The sequence below is a fragment of the Lepisosteus platostomus genome, chromosome 12, assembly GCF_059453375.1.
Source record: "Lepisosteus platostomus isolate fLepPlt1 chromosome 12, fLepPlt1.hap1, whole genome shotgun sequence".
In the NCBI taxonomy this organism is placed as follows: domain Eukaryota; kingdom Metazoa; phylum Chordata; class Actinopteri; order Semionotiformes; family Lepisosteidae; genus Lepisosteus; species Lepisosteus platostomus.
The window spans coordinates 26,274,695-26,296,669 of record NC_142622.1 but is presented as its reverse complement, the minus strand read 5'-3'; the positions used below and the strand labels follow the sequence as shown (position 1 = coordinate 26,296,669).

Genomic DNA, 21,975 nt, shown 5'->3' with positions numbered 1-21,975 from the left:
ACTACTCTATAATTTTATATCAGGAGAAGAAAGATTAGTACACTGTGGAAGTTTTCTTAAATAAATCCATGTTTCTACATTTAAGATGAACAGCATTTCTGGCTTCATAGCTAGAACTCATCATTACATTCTAAAACATCTGTTGCAGATCACATCGAATACTGTATGTGTCCCATTTTCTCAACCCTGGGAGATTCCTTTATATTGGTTATTAAGGTTTATCTTAGTGAATTGATCAGCAGTTTATCACACTTTCTTTTATTATAGTTTACTAGAGGTTTTATCATGCCTTTGCTGTGTTTCTCTAGACCATGAGTAAACTATGTTAACAACCTAAGTACTAATCAAAGTGCACTGCATTAGACATTCCATTCTATTATGATATATCTTGGCATTTGCATGGTTTAGTCTGTTAAAGTATGCAGCCATTCAAAATGCACTGTACAACCCCATACCGCACAAAATTATCTACAGTTCACCTAGTTGTACAGTATTGTTAGTTTAAATAAAAAGCATACACCAGTATTCCACTTTCTTCCTAAACATTTTAAGCATCAAAGTTTTTCATTTGATTACATACATGTTTTAGCCTTTCTATACGCTCGTTATCGCAGTAAAAAAACATACTTTTTAGAATTTGATTAATAGGGAATATAATATGGAATCGCATATCTAAAGAAATTAATAATTATATAAGTATATTCATATAGCTCAAATTATCACAGTAGTACACTTTCTCTGTAAATGTCTGCATCAGTTTAACTCATTCTAAAAACGTATTCTAAAAAGTACGTTACTATGGGAATTATATTCCCATTTTATATTTGGGAATATAATATGGAATTGTGTATCTAAATAAATTAATATTGATATTAATTTAAGGATTTAAATATATGTATGTATATAGCTAGTAGTTTTACTTTTACTATTATTGTTACTATTACTCCAATTGACTTTCTTTGTAAACACATTTTATTTTTAATTTGACTCATTCACGCAAGATGAATTGTGAGAGAGTAATAGATGGAGACAATGTGAAGGTTCTTGTCAAAACTATGTTCCGCAGAATGCAGTGGGAAATAATGTGCCACCCTCAGTCACCTGACCAGTTGCTGCACTGCATCAGAGAGAATGACTAAAGGATTAGCCATTAAGAGCGAGTTTTTTTTTAAAACAACCTTGGGGGAAGGTGCCCGTGGTCATTTTTTTCACTGACAAAGATAACACAAACTCTGCTTAACAGAGACGCTTGTAAGAGCAAGGTGACTTTTTGCTATCTAAACAATTTTTTACAGCTTTTAAAGTCATGCAGTGTTTGAGTTAGGCTGAAACACATCATTGTATCTTATTTTCTATTTCATTTTTAAAAATAAATATAAGGCAACCAGCAATCAAATGTCCTGTTTTTTCTTAACACTTGTTTTTCCATACTATAGTTGAGTCTTTGTGTAAGCTGTAAGTTCTTTTTACTTCTTAACTTAACATTTGAAGCACTTTAATTTTGTAAGAAAATTTTGTACAGAAATAAAATCATGTTTTCTACAGGTGTTAAGCAGATTAGCAGGTTGCTGTCAAAATACCGCACCATCCACTAAGCATCCACCACTGCCAAGTGATATAACTTTAATATAAACAAGATATAGTACCTTGTGCATTTTAAAAAAAACTTATTTTAAAGTAATCGAATCCCAGGTGTGAGTTAATAAATCCAGAATTATGTACTATCCATATGTCTGTGAAACACCTGATCATCTACTGTAAAGCTTTCAGTGCTTTGTGTATATTCCAATCGCAGCAGGGGCAGGGTGTGTGGGGAAAGGTTTAGGCTGCAATTGAATTGGGAATCTGTATTCTTCACACCTGAAACTGAGTCACCTCTTGACTGAGAAAGCTTTAGAGAACTTTACATTTTTATTTTTAACAAATTGTAAATATGACGTTTACATTGGCGTTTTTCCCCCGATGGTAACTGTAATAAATTGTCACGTTTCACATCCTAGCAAAACAATCATGACGTTCTCATCCAATCTAAGGTTTGATGTTTTTTTATTCTGAAACCGTGATCTTGACATGCAAGTGTGAAGTAGAGCTAAAAGCTTCAGATTTAAAACGTTATTAATAATATCTTCCATGTCGCATTAACATTGGAATGTTCTTACAAGTTTAAAAAGAGGTGATACACAATGTGTCTCCTCTATAACTCTTCAGTTTACAGAGAAATTCCACCAGAGCCAACAACATTGTCCAATAATTGTCTTCTTGTGTCTAATTTCTAGTTTAGCAGGATTTGAGCGATAAGAACATTGTTTAATGGGGATGACGTTACCCATCACTGTACAACACAGGTTTGAGTTGGAATGTCTGTTAATAAAACAGAGTGCCTTCCAATACATATAACTACTGCATCATTTCTTTATCCGTTTCAGCTAAATGAGGGGAATTAATTCAGTCAGAATCTCTGAGTGCCAATTGTAAACTCATCAAAGCGATTTACAAGTTCTGGGAGGAAGATTTTAATTTTATTAACAGGCTGTTTCATGTTCTTCCTAAGATTGTTGAGCGCAGTGGGGGACATTCGGGAATGCGATTTCACAGATGCTTTTGTTCTGTCTTGCATTGTCTTATTGTGAATCAATAAAAGCATTTAAACATGCATTTGTCATTTTAATAAAAAATAAATTAAAATAGTATGAATTCTCACCTACTGGCCCGCTGGGGCTAATGGGGACTCTCCATTATAAATGTAAATCCAAAGCCCTAAAATAAATACACAGTAATAAATAACGTGTTCTACGTTGACCATTTTATTAGGTGATAAACAAAAATCAGGGCAATGACTTTCTCTGCAAGCTAGTCGAAGAAGTAGGCGACTCAAAGCTCGAAGCCCAGCATCAACAATAATTAATACAGTGTGTATTCTCCTGTCATGGTATAAAATAGAACAATATAGAGTACATAACATGGTTATGTATCGGGAATGTTTGCAAAACGCTTGGAGTTTGTAATGTAGCGTGCTCTGAATGAGTTAAACTTTGATGCAGGACAAATAAATGTATTTCCCACATTTGATTGCTGGTTGCCTTATGTTAAACAGCAACAATGACAACAGTTCAGGTGGGTAGGTGCATCAGCATGTGCAGTATGCAAAGGAACAAGTATTAGGTTTATTCCATGCTGAAAAGAAAAGAGAGAAAACACAATCTCTTTTCAGCATGGAATAAACCTATTACTTGTTCCTTAACAATGACAACAGTGCATACTACTGAAAATTCCTTCTCATCCCCAACACTGTTTTGTTCTATTCTATTCTACATAACATTACACAGCTTGGTGTTGACAGTCCTAGCCTTTGTGAGGTAGCTATTTTTCCAATTTTTGAAATTTTGAAGTTTTAAGAGCAGGTTTTGGTGTGTAATTCAACAGACCATTTGATTTAAAAGCAGAAAATTAGTTTTTATTTTTTTTAATTATATAATCTATATTTTGAGCCAGTCATTGGACCTTTTTTTTTTTTTGCAGGGTAGACAAATATCTGTACTAGGTGATAAGAGTTAATTCCAAGCTGGAAAGAAAAGACACAACGTCTCTCCTCTATACATTTTCAGTTTACAGACCATCCAAGGTCATTTATTATGAATAATATCTTCACATTAAAATTGGAACAGTTTTCACAAGTGTAAATCCACCTATTTTCTAACCACTTTATCCAGGACATGTAACTGTTTCACCCCTCCCCCTTCCCTCTACCTATCTGACTTGTTCCCATTTTTAACCATTCTGTCTCCAATACGCAGTGGGTGAGAGAGAGTAGGAAGAGACAGAAAAAAGGTGAACCCTGTTTTTTTTTATAGTCAGAAGGCTTCCACTGATGCATAAAAAATATAGCATAATGCCTTCTCACGTTATGAAGTCACTTGCACCTGGGATCCGCTTTATTTAAACTAAGGTTTCTAAAAATGCAACCAAGTACTAGATATTGTTCAAATAAAACCTGTGAAATGTTTAACAAATCACAATGTTTAAATATGTAGGTTGCAGGCTCTGTGTCATTCATGTTTTTATTTCATTATTAATATCACTTAACATTGAATATGAAAAACAAAAAAATGTTAATATAGTGTACATAATATTTACTATTTTATTTTTCTTAAAATTCTTTGTTAGAAGAAAAACTTGTGCCCGAACCGGGAATTGAACTCTGATTGCCTACATAGAATGAACAACTTAAAAATGTTTGAATGAGTCAATGTAAAAATGTAATACTACCAGCTGTATAAATACATATCAACCTGCAACTCACAACTGGCAACCCAATGAAGCTAAGTTGTGTGAGCCTGGTTAGTACCTGGATGGGAGACCTCCTGGGAAAAACTAAGGTTGCTTCTGGAAGAGGTGTTAGTGGGGCCAGCAGGGGGAGCTCACCCTGTGGTCTGTGTGGGTCCTAATGGCCCAGTATAGTGATGGGGGTACTATGCTGTAAACAGGCTCCATCCCAGGGCGTTTCTCGAAAAGAGTAGGGGGTGTAACCCCGGCGTCCTGTCCAAATTTCCCATTGGCCCTTACCAATCATGGCCTCCTAATAATCCCCCTCTATGAATTGGCTACATTACTCTGCTCTCCTCCCCACTAATAGCCGATGTGTGGTGAGTGTTCTGGCGCACTATGGCTGCCGTCGCATCATCCAGGTGGATGCTGCACATTGGTGGTGGTGGAGGGGAGTCCCCATTACCTGTAAAGCGCTTTGAGTGGAGTGTCCAGAAAAGCGCTATATAAGTGAAAGTAATTATTATTATTATTATATATTTAGATCCTTAAATTAATATCGTTATTAATTTCTTTAGATAAGCAATTCCATATTATATTCCCTATTTAGTGGATTCTAAAAAGTATGAGGTTTTTTACTGCGATAAGGCAGAAGTATTAATCACTATTAATCAAGAATTAATCAAAAGGTTAATCACTTAACTCACTTAACTTAACTGTTGTGATATTTAGAAATACCATCAAATTCAATATAGTGTCGATAATATTTACTATTTTAGTTTTTCAAAGAAATGTTTATTTGTTAAAAGAAAACCTCATGGTGATAGCTGGATTTGAACCCCCAACATCCAGCATGCAAGGCACATGCCTAAACCATTACACCAACACACTGCTTAATAGCTTAACCTTTAGCTGAAAGGGCAGGCAAAATGTCTTCATGTAATGACAGGTGAATGAGTTAAACTGATGCAGACATTTACAAAGAAAGTGGACCACGGTAATACTTTGAGCTCACAGCATGTCTAAGGTCATTCATTATTAATACTGTTAATTAATGGAAGGTTGTGTACTTTTGTCCAACTGAGCAATCTTGCTTTTATAAAATATACAGACTTTTTAATGTTTAATGATTAACATGCTGTAATACACAGTTTAGAATTATTAAAAGTCTAAAGAGTTAACTTACAACTTAAGTTCTTAATTGGAAAAAGATTTTCTTCAGCAGTGACCAGGATTCGAAACCAGGCATTTTCTGGTGACAACACAAATGCTGTATATGAGATGTTAACCTTTATTTGCTCCACCTGGCAGTTTTACAAGGTGCTTCCTGGTACTATTATCATAACATGCGGTATGATGTGTTGTGATGTGCCACGCCTACCGTGCGCATTTTGAATGGCTGGATCTGTACATTGAACACTATAAGGAACTGTACCAGTTTGAATGGAATGCATAGAAATCCTATAGATTATTCTTTCTATGAACATTGCATTTATTTTTTCAAAAGTGGCCACATTGCTTTGTGGAATATAAAGCTTTCATAACTAGTTTTAAGATTGATATTACTACCAATTCTGTCTTTTGTGTTCCTTGCTTAATACATGATATAGCTATTAATTAGATTTATGAACTCTGTTATTTGATGAAAATGTTTATATATGTATGATGCTTTAATATTGATTATAATTAGATTTATTTTTTTCTTTTTTCTGGGCATTAGGTTGAAAGTGCAGTGTTTTTGTATTTTTCATTGTTTTCAATGTATCTAACCAGCCATTTGAAGTGACTTGAAACTCGGCAACACAAAAAGATTTGCTTGGTATCTATATTTTTTGTAAAACCGTCCCTTGTTATACTTTCTCTAAGATTTTTAAACATTTAATCTTTGTTTACTCCCTATGTTCTTGTGGGTTTTTGCAAGGTGCTCCAGTTTCCTGTTACTCCCAAATAAATACTGGCCAAATTTGAGTGGCTGTTCTAAATTGTCCATTTGTCTCTGTGGCTCTGCAATGACATGGCATTCTGTCCAGGAGAAGCTCAGTAGCATTAACATTAACGCCCAGTAGCATTAACATCTGTGGTGATGAAATGCCTGGAGAAGCTGGTGTTGTCACACATCAACTCCTCCATCACAGAGTCCCTGGACCCCTTGCAGTTCGCCTACCAGAACAACAGATCAGGGGATGATGCTGTCTCCCTGGCTCTGCATACAGCCTTGGAACACCTGGACACTAAGAACTCGTATGTGAGAATGCTGTTTGTGGACTACAGCTCAGCATTCAATTCCATCATACCCAGTCAACTAGTGACAAAGCTCAGGTGATTAGGTCTGTGCAACTCTGTCTGCAACTGGCTGCTGGACTTTCTTATCGAGAGACCACAGGTGGTGCGGATAGGCAATAAAACATCAACACCACTCACCCTGAGCACTGGAACCCCACAAGGCTGCTGTCTGAGTCCAAGGTTGTACTCCCTATTTACTCACGACTGCACAACAAGACACAGCAACAACCGCATCATTAAGTTTGCCGATGACACCACTATAATAGGACTGATCAGTGATGATGACGAGTCCACTTACAGGGATGAAGTTGTACAGCTGCTTAGGTGGTGTCATAGCAATTACCTGGACTTGAACATAAAGAAAACGAAAGAGCTAATAGTGGACTTTCGGTGACACAGGCCATACACTCACAGCCCACTCAGTATTGATGGAACGGAAGTGGAAACAGTCACCAGCTTTAGGTTTTTGGGAATTCACATCTCTAAAGATCTAACCTGGACTGTGAACACTGACTCTATCATGAAGAAGGCTCAGCAGCGCCTTTATTTCTTGAGGTGCCTCAAGCGATGGGGGATGCCAATACATGTGTTGGTGAACTTCTACCGCTGCACTATCGAGAGCGTCCTCACCAACGGGATCACCGTGTGGTATGGCAACACCTCTTCGCGAGAAAGAAAGGCACTGCAGAGAATGGTCAATATGGCCCAGAAGATCATCGGCTGCGGTCTCACCGAGATTAAACAGCTCTATGAGGACCGCTGCCGTGGTAGAATTCTGGCCATCACAGAGGACAGTCACCACCCCGGGCATGAGCTCTTCACCCCACTGCCCTCAGGCAAGAGATATAAGAGCATACGGACACTTAACACTAGATTCTTCAATAGCTTCTATCCACAAGCAGTGAGACTGGCGAACACATTTAGCCATCCCCCTCGGACCACACCTACACCATCACCATCTACCTCTTTATGATTTCTTATCTATTGCACATCTCCAGTCATTGTTTACACGTCTGTATTGTTTACATTCAAACTGTCTACATGTTTACTTGCACATTGTCTATTGTTTGTTTGTACATTGTCTTGATGCACTGTTTGCACTTTGTTTTGTTTTTTTACACTTGTTTTACAATCGAGAGACTTTCTGTAAGTAAGAATTCCATTGTACCAGTACCGGTTACATATGGCAATAAAGTTCAAGTTCAAGTTCAAGTTCCAGCTTGTCACAGCACCTACTTAAATAAACAGCCTTCTGATAATGGATGGATGGCGGGCTCGGTTTCTGCTGTACTTTCAGATGCTAATTAAAAAAAATCATTTTTAAAATAGCAAAATGCTATGAAAGTGTAACATAACAGGGTCTCACGTGGGAATTGGCATGAATTATAAGACTTACACTATGTTTCAGTTGCATATGTTGTAAGTAATGTATCTGTCTTTTTAACAATATACTGTAGGCCAAATGCAATCTAGGTTTGATTTATTGGAGATGAAAAATGTTAGAATACCAGTCATGCCAGGAAAAGCCTTTGAGAATTTCTAGCTGACCTACGTATTATACCACGACCTACTTTCCCTGTTCGTTTTGACTTGAATCAAGTAGACTTCCTAACATGCTTTTTGGTGTCTTTTTTATCCATTTATTTTCAGATATTTCAAAGAAGCAGCTAACAATATCTAGTTTTCTTTGTCTGATCTGGTATGTCTTGTTACAGTTTTTCTCAGTTGCTGACACACAATTTAGGACACTGAGAAAACAGTGATTAGAATAATTAAGACAAATATCAAAATAATTCACACATTCATAAAACATCACATCCTTTCATACAGTTTGAACAGAGTTATACAATCAATATTGATGCATATAACACAAGATAATATTGCAATTACACACACAAAAAAAAGAAAAAAACCCTCTGGAGCTGCCAACATAAACAAATTGACGACAATAGATACATTTGAATTACTTTTATGATTACACATACTCTCGATTTCCAATGAAAAAGCATGAGATTGAGATACTGTACATGGAAGTTACACACATGCACGAAACCAAAGTAAGACTGAAGAATACAACAATGCGATAATAGAGACAGCATTACTTTTACTCTGTGTTGCTCATCCAAAGAAGGGTCTTGTTGCACCACTTGCTCTTTAAAGATGTAACTTAAACTCTACTTAACTAGAAAAGTTTATAATGGCACCCATGGGAAGTTTTAAGTAAAGTCAAATTCGCATATGTCGAGTCTTGTGTAATCCAAGTAGAGGATGTACAGTACACAGCTTTAACACCATTGAATCATCACTTGTTAGGACATCTCTCTCATTAATGACACCAACCAAATCCTGTAGAAGTACAACCCTGCCAAAATGGAAATAATATACCTTCCATCTCCAACAGGAAAAAAACTCCTCAAATGGGATGAGGATGTGAAAACAGCATAGAACCAAGGAAATCTTGTGCCCCCTTAGTTTATGGTGAAAGCATCACATTAGCATTTGACTGATATTTGTTCCTTACAGTGGCAAAATTTGTGTGTTTTCCTCCATTGATATTTTTGTAGTGTCTTACATGTGGCTGAACATGCTGACTACAATGCAAGTCAAGAAATATACAGTAAGAAGTTATTTATTTTTCTAAGAACCAGTCACTGGAGAAAGAGTAAGACCCCTATCTTGACCTTTAGCAGCAAACATTGTGAGGTCTACATGCTGTCCCATTGTATCCACAGAAGCACACTGTAGAGTTACAGTTACTTATAAAAGTGGAATTTCAAAATGATGCCTACACATTTTGTAAACTGAATGTTATATTCTAAACCTAAATATGAAGTCTTCTAAGAGTAAGTGACAGTAAGATGACATGACTGACAATAAATGTTGGCAAAGAATAACAAGGAAAAATTGAATATGTTGAAAATATGTTGCATGCAGATGCAGCCATCTAGAATGTCCGAGGTGTCAGGTGACATGCCACAGTAAAATCACTTTATGGCCATATTCTTGTATTAGGAATTTGTCTTTTCACATACCCCAACTAGCTCTCCATGAGACACACAGACAGGGAGAGAAGCTTGGGGTCAGAGCACAGGGTCAGCAATTTATATGGTACCCCTGGAGCAGTTAGGGTTAGGGGCCTTGTTCAAATCCTTGTTATTTGTAATTATCAAAACATACTGTACACATTCTGAGGATAAAAAGCATGTTTATGGTGTTACAGTGAACAGCAGGGCCCACAAACGTTTTTGCAAGGATGAACCACAATAGTCTAGATTTTGAATGCAAAGTATACCCTGTGGGGTATGGTCAGGTAAAGTTAGGCTCAGTTTCAACTAACCTGTCTCAGAGCAGGTTAAAAATAGAAGTGATATGTTGCTATAGTTACATAACTCAATACAATTTGATCTTGCTTCATGAATCTGAAAATCCAGATTTTTGTCAAAATATTTTCTATAGTTATCCTGCTAAGTAATCCCGCTTTGTGAAACAGCTCTCAATGAGCTCTTGTGCACACTGAATCTTAACACACTTAGTAATCTAAACACAATACACAATGGGCACACCGTTATCTCACAAGCAGATGCAAAATAGAAAAAAGATTTCATATTTGTTTGAGAAGTTATGTCTGTTGTAACTGTTAACTGTTTATCACCTAATATATCAAGTCATACTGTACAGTACGTGTGTGTTGTACCAGTGATGTATTTCTGTTTACAGTACTGCTAAACAGATTCAGTCTTAGCATTTTCACAATGACAAATTATGGAGCTGTTGTGTTGATTTAGGTTATGTTTCATTACATTTGTTTCTTTGCAAAACCACATAGAAAAATATTTTTGTTCGCTATGATTTTTAGAGTGGAAGATCTTAATTCTCGATTTTGAATCTTGATTAATTTCCACGTTACAGCAGATACTACAAATATCAGAACTCCCTGACAGCAAGGAATATTTCTAAAAACATAAAGACAATGGGCCATTAGAATAATTGGTTTCTGGGTTGATTTACATGATAGACAACTGGCAACACTTCTAACACTGGGCAGAGAAATGAAGAGATTTATCAATGTTCATGGTTTTAAAATACATCTAATATGCATTTACTGTATGTATATGCCAAAATGTGTTTTACATATTTTCAGTAACATTTTTAGACTGTAAGGTAGAGATGGGATTGAGGATGGATGTGACAGATAAAATGTAAAAAAGGAATTTTATATAAGTGAGATGGGTCATGCTATAGTATGAGTTATACTTTACATGACCATTATGCTCTTAAACATTAGTATACAGATTGAATACACATTTTAAATTCAAAGAACAGGATTTACTAAAAAATATTTTCAATTTTTCCTAAATATCTGAAGAGTGGTTTATTCTTTGATTGGAACACGCTAAATTATTGTACATTGAGACAATGCTACAGGAATTGACATAGAGATGAGGTAATTTGCAAGTAAATGCAAGGGTAAAATTCAGGACAAAATCAGAACTAATGCTTGGCACCTGCCTAACTTAAACTACACATGACTTAAAAAACTATAAAAACGGTTTCAGATAGCTAAAAACCACTTTTAAGGCACAAAAAAATACTTTCCACATTTACTCTCCAAAAACATTTTGAGAAAACAGAGATTCTGCTTTCCTGCTGTTCGAATTTGGTGACACGGGTGAAGCAAACTGTAGCTGGGAACTACTGTTACTCACAGCTACTTATAAATTAGTAGATGTTTAAGTTGGAGAAAACTCTTTAAAGCAAAACAGCTTAAAGGAAGCTTTATGTTTATGTATACATTATTTCACAACAATAAAGCACAAGCAGACTTTTCATGTTTATTTTGGTTTAATGCTATCATTTAGATTGTAACATTAAAACAGAATGTTAATAATTTTGAAATGAATGTAAACCTAAAAAATAACATTGCCTTCACAACAGGATATACAATAAACTAGTTTTATATCTCTGGATAAGTAATCTGGCTTTGTGAAACAGCTCAAGGGTGTTATACTTGATGTACTGTACACAGAAGTAATCACAGTGCACTTTGACACTAATTAATTTTCACAAAGGGGGAGTGTGACAATATTTTAGGTTAATGAAAATGGGACTTTGCATGAGGTAATATTATTATATACATACAGTGATATCATAGTTTATTAGGGCAATATTATTTACGCAGTAATTATTGTGTTTACATGTAATGATGTCTAATGATTTGAAAAATGATTTTTTCTTTCTCAGTGGTGCTAATAGGATTCCATAAAGCCTTTCGGGTCCCGTCTTAATATACAGTATACACTGTTTTGAGTACTATCTCTGATATTAGGGGACAAAGACGAAAGACAAACATTACCAGTACTTTTGGATTTTGGGAGTGGCATTTATTAATTTCTCATTTCTAAAATTATTTTCAGTTTTTTAAGGGTCTATTTAAAATGGAATTAGGAATACCAAGAAAAGCATGACCTGTAGTTTTTAATTTGGTGTGCAAGCTGATTAGCTGGACACCAAAAACTACAGTTTAAAGCAGGTTAAAGAGTTCTGTGAATATCCACAGGTATCCTTACTGTACATCAACATCAACCGTTCATCTAGTACACTGCCTTTTTCTAGATGCAATAATATACACTGTGATCATTAATAATAGATTAAAATATTTCAGCAGTATATACTTTAACGGTGTAATGGCAAATTGCAATATTAGCAATTTGAGTGTGTTTTGATTTATTCATAGTCACTCCATGAAATTCTTTGCTTTCTTAGAATTTCCATGAAGCAGGCACATTAGTCCGATCCAGGCTTTGTTCACCACATGTAATGCACTTTTCAGGAAAAAAAATATTGTACAGCCATTTTTCATTTCTAAAATGGTAGTTAGGCTATGTATTTTATGTTCATACTGTATAACCTATAAAATATTATATTCTAATGATAATTAGACTAAACAAAATCAGAAAAAATGTAACTGCCACCTCTCAATCTGTTTTTAGCAATGAAAGACTTGATTGTGGCACACTGTCCAAAACAGCAGTCTGATGCAGTTTGCTTATTGTTAACACAAAACTTGGTGAGCATTCTAGATGGCTGCATCTGTAAGTATTCGGACCCTTAAACCCAAAATTTGGTTGAAGCACCTTTGGCAGCAATCACAGCTTTTTTTTTTATTTAGTGCAGATTTGCCCAAGTTCTCTCAATTTACTTAGGGATCAGGATGTCACTCATCAACAGGAGTTTACATATCCACAGATTATTCATGGGATTCAAGTCAAGACTTTGATTATATACTCAAGGGCATGTACTTTCTTGTTCTTGAGACATTACATTGTAGCCTTGGCTTTGTGTATTAGATCAATGTACTTCTTAACCTGCTAGTCTGGATCGCGGTCACCGAGGGGCACTCTGTCTCCCCAGATGACACTTTTTATTTTTAAGATAAACGTGAGATAAACAACGTTTGTTTGAAACCACTCCACAAATTTTCTCACATGCATGTATTCTCCAATATCACCACAACAAAACCATAAAGTTTGGTTCCACAGACATGACACTATTATGCAATAAACCAATAAATTAATGAACTAGCAGAATCCCAATAAAAACACACGGCAACCCGGCAAGCACAGCATGTCAATATCATATATTTTTACCAACAAAACCGCAAAAGCAAAAACCAGCAAATATATATATATATCCCATGTTTTTACCTTATTCTGGAGCATGATATATATCCAAAATAACCCAGACTAGTTTATCTCAAGAGCTAGAGACTAGTAAATGTTATTGATTACGTAGTAAATGTTTGAAGAACGACCGCCAGAAATAAGGTGATTTGATTGGTAAAAACCGCTGTCATTCATTGTATTTTCAGCCATTCAGAGCCCTTAGGGGGTGAGACTTCCTCTAGAAGCTTCTGGCTGCATTTTTAGCTGTCAATCATTGACTCAGAAGGGGTAATCAATCAGTTTTTTATCAGTTTCTTATCAGTGCTCCTTTTTTCCACACCAGAAGGCAACTCTGTTTTTTTTTCATTGCATTGCATAACAGCAGATAAAGGCTCTCTAGCAGTGTCTAAAGGTTTTTATAGCAATTGCAATGGTTATTATTCTTATTTTCAATATTTTCATGATTTCTATTAATTTATTAATTTCATTCCAAGTCCAGTCTTTACCAAACATGATGTAGAATTTTTTCTAATTGATCAATTTGTCCCAGATTTTTATCCAAGCTAGTAGTCACCTAGAACAAGGTTTTCAAATTCCCAGGCCTTTGACATGCATATAGTTGAAAAATCTGACCTCTGAAGACCACAAAAACATGTTTGCCAGCTGTTTTTGTTTTTTTTTCATATGTTTGTCTGCTGAGTGGACACATTAAGAAATATAAGAAATTTGACTATTCACACTCAAAGCCAAGGGGGTTAGCTTCAATTTAAGACCTGAATTAGGCTCCTGCTATGTTCTGCTGCAGAGATATAACAAATGTTTAAGGGGAAGGAAATTCCAGGCGGACAAATATGGCTAAATATGTCACTGGGAGTAAACGGTTGGTGAATGTTTGTCCCAGTTTTAGGTCTGAAGCAGTTTTTCTCCCAAACATTCACAAGAATTTGCTCCATTTATGTTACCACCAGTGTTGACAAACTTCCCAGTCCCTGTTGATTAGAAGCAGTACTATAATACTATAGTATACTATAGTACTATAGTACTATAATATAATGCCTACAATAATGCCATGCTTGACAATAGGGATGATATTGAGTGAGTGATGCACTATCTTGGGTTAGTGTCAAATGTAAGGGTTTTGCATTTAGACCAAAATGTTCAAATTTCTTCTTATTTGAACACAAAATATTTTTTCACGTTTGCTGTATTACTTAGGTGCTTTGTTGCAACTCATCCCAATGTAAAATTTGAGACATTTCTTTTTCAGTTCCATACAAGCCTGCTTTGTGGAGTGACTAGGACTTTGTTGACTGATGCATTTTATAGCCACTGAACTCTGCAACTCTTTCAGAGTTTCTATTGGCCTCTGTAACCAGTTTCTTCCATGTTTGGATGAACAGATTGATTTTAGACATGTCTGGGTGTCTTCCACTTCTTAATGACTGACTTCACCATGCTCAAGGGGGTCATTAAATGTTTATATACCTTTGCTAAACTGTATCTTTATATCATTTTATTCTTGAATTGTTTTTCAAAACTTCTTGGTCATTTTTAATCTTTAATTAAAACTCACCATCAAGTGACAGATATTGCAGAGATAAGTAAATTTATTCTGAAATCATATGATCTTCTGATATTGCACACAGACAGAGGCCACTCAACAAATTGTGTGGATGATTAAGGTATTTTTGCAAACATAAATTAATTTAGTTTTGCCACAGCAAAGTGTTTAAATACTTCTGCAATCATGGATTTTCCATTTTTTCTTTCATATTATCTTTTTACATTCAGTTTGTTTTGCTTTGAGTGTGTAGAGTATGTTTGTACAGTTTATGACAAATATGTATTGCTTCTTCAAAGTTTCATGTCTCTTTTAAATCTACAAAACCAAAACGTTGGGTCTGAATACTCTTGCAAAGCACTGTACATTCCTGTCTGTACTTTGTTCAAGCTGAGAGTGGCTTAATAAAGTTTATTTTGGGGCTTTTGCTCCAAAAAATAAACATTGTAGGCAAAATGCAGTACACATGGTATATCACAGCAATTCAATATATAAAGTAGGAGCTGGGTGTACAGTGGTGTGAAAAAGTGTTTGCCCCCTTCCTGATTTCTTATTTTTTTGCATGTTTGTCACACTGAAATGTTTCAGATCATCAAACAAATTGAAATACTAGACAGAGATAACACAAGTAAGCACAAAATGCAGTTTTTAAATGAAGGTTTTTATTATTAAGGGAAAGAAAAATCAAAAAAATCTACATGGCCCTTTGTGAAAAAGTGATTGCCCCCCCCCCTCGTTAAAACATAAATCAACTGTGGTTTATCACATCTTTGGAAAGCTGAGTTCAATTTCTCTAGCCACACCCAGGCCTGATTACTGCCACACCTGTTCTCAATCAAGAAATCACTTAAATAGGACCTGCCTAAAAAAGTGAAGTAGACCAAAAGATCCTCAAAAGCTAGACATCATGCTGCGATCCAAAGAAATTCAGGAACAAATGAGAAACAGAGTAATTGAGATTTATCAGTCTGGAAAAGGTTATAAAGCCATTTCTAAAGCTTTGGGACTCCAGCGAACCACAGTGAGAGCCATTATCCACAAATGGCGAAAACATGGAACAGTGGTGAACCTTCCCAGGAGTGGCCGGCTAACCAAAATTACCCCAAGAGCGCAGCGACGACTCATCCAAGAGGTCACAAAAAACCCCACAACAACATCCAAAGAACTGCAGGCTTCACTTGCCTCAGTTAAGGTCAATGTTCATGACTCCACCATAAGAAAGAGACTGGGCAAAAATGGCCTGCATGGCAAAGTTCCAAGACGAAAACCACTGCTGAGCAAAAAGAACATAAAGGCTTGTTTCAGTTTTGCCAGAAAACATCTTGATGATCCCCAAGACTTTTGGGAAAATACTCTGTGGACTGACGAGACAAAAGTTGAACTTTTTGGAAGGTGTGTGTCCCATTACATCTGGCGTAAAAGTAACACAGCATTTCAGAAAAGGAACATCATACCAACAGTAAAATATGGTGGTGGTAGTGTGATGGTCTGGGGCTGTTTTGCTGCTTCAGGACCTGGAAGACTTGCTGTGGTAAATGGAACCATGAATTCTACTGTCTACCAAAAAATCCTGAAAGAGAATGTCCGGCCATCTGTTTGTGACGTCAAGCTGAAGCGCACTTGGGTTCTGCAGCAGGACAATGATCCAAAACACACCAGCAAGTCCACCTCTAAATGGCTTAAGAAAAACAAAGTCCTGACCTGAATCCGATTGAGATGTTGTGGCATGACCTTAAAAAAGCGGTTAAGGCTCGAAAACCCTCCAATGTGGCTGAATTACAACAATTCTGCAAAGATGAGTGGGCCAAAATTCCTCCACAGCGCTGTAAAAGACTCATTGCCAGTTATCGCAAACGCTTGATTGCAGTTGTTGCTGCTAAGGGTGGCCCAACCAGTTATTAGGTTTAGGGGGCAATCACTTTTTCACACAGGGCCATGTAGGTTTGGATTTTCTTTTTCCCTTAATAATAAAAACCTTCATTTAAAAACTGCATTTTGTGTTTACTTGTGTTATCTTTGTTTAATATTTCAATTTGTTTGATGATCTGAAACATTTCAGTGTGACAAACATGCAAAAAAATAAGAAATCAGGGGCAAATACTTTTTCACACCACTGTATTTTTATAGTCTTCTCACCGCAGTAGTACTGTATGTTTAATAGATGAAAAGAGGTGAACATGGCACATTTTGCTGAACATTTGGCATACTACAGCTGATGACATTGTCAATAATTTGATGTGGGGAGCTGTGTCAGCATGAAAGTGAACACGTATAAGTTAATTCCACACAGAGCGTGAAAAAAAAGAAAAAAATGCACAAGGTTTTAGCCACATTTGAAGAGCCTGCAATGTATCAGGCGAAACATTGAGTTTTTTTATTTATTTTCTTTTCTCCACTTGTTCATGATCAATAATCGCAGTACACATCTCATTTGAATCCATCATATTTCACCTGTTATGTAAAACTTTTTTTATATGTACAGAACTCCCAGGTAAAAATGTTTATTGAGAAAGAACTTATTGGATTTCAAGTGTTTCAATTGTTGATTGTTGGCAATTACAGAATATAGTCTCCCTGTGTTGATTAATCACTCGAATTAGAGACTTGTGTGTTAGGAATGCAATTATATTAAAAGAGCTGCCAAGTTTGTACAGATTTTTTTCTAGATAGTAAACTGTTTTGGTATTTGTGCTTGCAGTTTTTGAAATTGTGACTGCAGTACTGGTAAATGTCTGATAAATATCATAGTAGTTGAGAAAAACTAATGCATCAGAAAATGGAAATGATTTCTTACATACACAAACTGCATTAATATGATCACATCTTCAACTGACTGAAGCTATGAATATAAAGAAAAACCTGTTTTCAAACTTTGCTTGATCCTATTATCTGAATCTTGTTCTTTTAACATTAGAAAATACAATTAAGTTCATAATAAATAGGATCATATGTTTAAATATGTCTAGTGATCAAATGAATTTAAATGCCCAAATTTAGTTTGATAGTTTATGGTATTGATATAATACTGCATGTAGTACAGCTGATTCATGGAGAATTTTGATCAAATATACTAATTCATCCTTTAAGATATCCTAAGAATACAAAATGTCTGACTTTTATGACATTCTGTAGAGCAGCTGAACTCAAAAAATATTTTTTGCAGAATGTCTGGTGGGAGGACATGTGCAAATCCTGCAATTATGAAGACACACAAGGTGATTTTTTTTTGTTGTTGTTCTTTTCAAGTCTACTCTCAGAGGGTTTCCTCCAAATTTGACATTATATTTCTGAAAGGAACTCCACCCATTAATGAAATAAATACCATTGAGCTCTTTTTGAATACCATCCATTAGTTCACAGCGCCAGTCTTTTCTTTGTTCAGATTCAAACCTCCTTGCAAAACATCTTGTCTGGGGGGAAGGTGGACAAGAACCTCTTGTTTAGGGGACTCGCCTTTTCTTTTAATTTTGCTGTTTCATTCTTTTTCATTCATCATTGTTTCTTTTTCTCGAGCTTTAGGAATGGTACTTTGTGCTCTTCTGGGCAAAATCTTATAAATTTTCTTGACATTTCTTATCTGTGATCGTTCCAATGAATAGTTTCATTCCATTCGTGTTGTCAATGTCATCTTTTCGAAAGTCATGAGTTTCCAGTTACTTGCAAACATTTAGAAACTATATATATTACATTAGGTTAATCATCTTTGTTATTCCATGATATCCATAATAACACTAAATTGGAATATAGGATGTATGTGACAGATATTTGTGTTTTACACAAATCTAATGTGATTAAATAACAAAGCTATTGTCTTTGAGGACTCTGCAATTAGATTCAAAACTGGCTTTGGTTTTCCTACAGTATATAGCTACTGTACATTTTCAAGTGCTCAAATACTTCAGCAATGTACTGGAATATACTGTAATGAACTAAAAACAGAATATGTTCATGCCCAGAATATATATTAATTCTCTTAATTGGCTAGCATCTGTAATTAGCTTGTCAGAAATGTTAGATTGAATTGTTGTCATTGCTGCAAGCTAGAATTCCCTGACGATAAAGCTAGAAGAGTTGAAATAGATAATCAGACAACTGGTGATGGGGTTGTTGATTGTGCTTCATTTCCTCAAATTCTCTTTTCCAAATGTTAACTGCTACAGTATGTAAGATGTTAATGCTTTTGTCATCTAAAACCTGAAGTTCATAAAGTGTATAAAACCAGTTATCATGACAAAGGCCAGTTATTATCTACAAATGAGCATGGATCCTAAATGAAATGTTGCAATTATTCTGTTAAACTGTCTTGAATTATTGAGGTAGGCATGTTCCAAATGTTCTGGCATTATGTTCCAGTCCATATGAAGACCTGATCAGTGTGTTGACACCCTCTGATCTGTACCACTGTTGTCCATCATGGTTAAAACCAGAAAGTATAAAATTGTTATTTTTTAATTGTTCTTTTAAATTATCTTTGACCTCTCACTTCCATTAGAATACTGCTTTACAAAATTCCCATTCTCTTCTTGTCAAAGAAAAATGTAGTTCTCCCAGCATTCAAAGCTATGTTTTACTGTATAATCGCAAAATGCAAATGTCATATTGAAAATGTGTTATTAAAATTAATTTTGATCACAGAAAAAGTGAAGGGGTATTACATGGAAAGTAATGTAATAGATGTTCTGCTTCTCTCTAACTTTTAATCTGAAAAGTACATTTGACAGCATTGAGCAACAATTATACAATTTAATAAGCTGTGCCAAAGTTTGTTAAACATCTGTTACAAAATGTCTGGCATCAAATTGAAATTCTGTATCGAGTTTCTTTTCATATTGTCTATAAATTATAAAAAATTAGATCTCCACATCTCTCAAAGTGAGACAAAAATGATGCACTTTCAAAACGATGCACTTTTCATTTTTTTAAAAACAAGTGTGTTTTGTTGATAAGAAAACCCACAAATGTTACAACTAGGTAAAATGTTTTATGTATAAACAGATTTTCAAGTCACTTCAGTGGTTTGTCTTTCTAACAGTGGTATAACTTCTTTCCCTGTGGTGTCTTACTCTACGAGTTGATCTCTTCTGTCAGTCTGTGCAGGCATTGCAGCCTTCCTCTCAGTCTGTGCAGTACCCAGCTGTCTCTTACCCACCTCAGCACCTGTTGCCAGTTTCACCATCACAGCAGTTCCCAGTGGTACATCTGATTTAATTCTCCTAGTCTCGAGTCTTTGGGCCTGTGCTGCTTGCTTGTGTGTGTTTAGTATAATAATATTTGCCTTTTCTGTTACATTCCATATGATGTACAGTAAATCACCTGACCAGATTTTATTCATGCCAGCTGAATGCATGCAACAAAATGAGACAGGCCTCTGCATCTCACCAAGAGCTGCATACAGTCTTGATTTAGTATGTGTAATACAATGGGCTAAATAGGAGCTGTTGGAGTCTCCTTACATACAGTAGATTGTAAAGCTGCTGGTGTTATGTTGTTTTTTTTTGGGAAAAGATGTACTGTAGTCTTAATCTTTCTGGCTCCATCTAAACAACTATTTCTCATTGAAAGCAGTTTGAATAGCTTCCCATGCCTGCTATATTTGTGTAGAGTGTTTAGTTGTCTCCTACCTACTGAATTAAAATGACTTTTGTATTAGCATAATTTTAAAGTTATTTTATAATAAGTTAAGTTAGAAATATTTGATATATTGTAAGTCTTTGATGTATTTTTTCAGAAGTATGCATTAAGATTTCCTTTGTGTGCTCAGAAACCAATGTGTGAAATTGAATACAAAAGTTTATATATGAAGTCAAGGTATTATGAAAATGAATTACATTTTAATAAACATATAAATGATAATACAAAATAAATTAGGTAGTAATTATAATTAAATTTGAGGTAATTCTTTCAGTACTGTTTGCCTGTTTGGAAATTGGCACACCCCATCATTTGATTCTGAATTGCTTTGTTTTGGGTTGTAAGCTTGTATACATAATTCATTCATCTAGCATGTTTAAATTAGTTTTACAGGTCTGCTTTCAAAGTCTTTAGTTCCACCATAAAATTAACTCCTATCTTTAAAAACTTCCAATTAGTTCTGAATTGTACAAACCCCTATATAGAATCTTATCTCTCTTTTCAATTGTAAATAACTACATTTTCAAAATTTAAAATGTTTGCAAAATTTAAATGAAGCAATGAAGTGAATGCTTTGAACATTCTCCTGTATACTTAAATAACAGGCAAATAATGATGCACTTAAAATTCCTTCCTCTGAGTATGATTTTTGTTTAGAGATATTTTGCCTTTCTACCTTTTTTTTTCTTAAAATACTATGGAGGAGTAGTAAAAACTGATGTCTATTATGCCAAAAAGCTTGCATGAAGATGGTATAACTGCACGTTGATATATAACTGCTTATTGTTATTTTATAAATGATCAGCTGAAATTTCTGTCTGTTTTGCAGCGGGATGACATGGCTTCACAGTTTAACCAGATGAGTCTCAGTCGACAGTCTTCTGGTGATGCCCCTGAACCTCCTCCCACTGGCTCTGTCTACCCCCCTCCAATACTTCCACAGCCCCCACAGCAGCCAGGCTATGTCGTTGCTTCCCCAAGTCAACAGATCCCCCCCGGGAGTTTCACTGGCTCTGGGCCCCCAATTCCTCAGCCAGTATTGCAGAGCCCACAATGTTTTGTCCAACAGCCTCAAGCTCAGGTATGCACCGAGGCTCATAAAGTATTATTTTCTTTTGATTGTGCCACATACAGTAACATTTCTGAAATATGGATTTCCTATTATTCTAATCTGCAGGGCAATGGTCAGGTCTTTGAGTCTTATTCCAAAATTGGGTTCCTGGTTTAAATTAAAATTAACCACCTGTTTAGACAAAAGGTAATGCTCAAAAATAATGTCCCAAATTTAATGTATCTGAGGACATCTGTCACAAGGAAGAATCTACTGAGTGCTTAAATTGTTAAATAAAGCTAAAATTGCTCAAAGTGCTCAAATTAAATAAAATTTGAATACCAAAATGGAACACTGGATTGCAATCAAAATCAAAAGAAACCGTAAAATTTACATTACCATGATCTCTTCAAACCTTTGTGCTAGGATGATACATTTACCTTTTTGAAGAAACAGACTTCATTTGGAATCGTGAGATAAATAAAGATAAGTCATTAAATGTAGAAACTAAAGATGCTGTAAAT

At 35.4% G+C, this 21,975-nt stretch overlaps 1 protein-coding gene across 4 annotated transcripts in view; it reads left to right on the top strand.

Moving 5' to 3' along the window:
• Positions 1-21,975, top strand: part of LOC148651349 (cAMP-regulated phosphoprotein 21-like) — a 186,407-nt gene that overhangs the window by 101,404 nt on the left and 63,028 nt on the right. For 2 of the 4 annotated variants that reach the window (XM_088601523.1, XM_088601525.1), the window contains 2 exons: positions 19,858-19,962; positions 21,230-21,481. In XM_088601523.1, the coding sequence (XP_088457649.1) occupies positions 19,858-19,962; positions 21,230-21,481 (357 nt within the window). The remainder of the gene's footprint in view (positions 1-19,857; positions 19,963-21,229; positions 21,482-21,975) is intronic. The other 2 variants (XM_088601524.1, XM_088601526.1) reach the window with 2 other exon arrangements.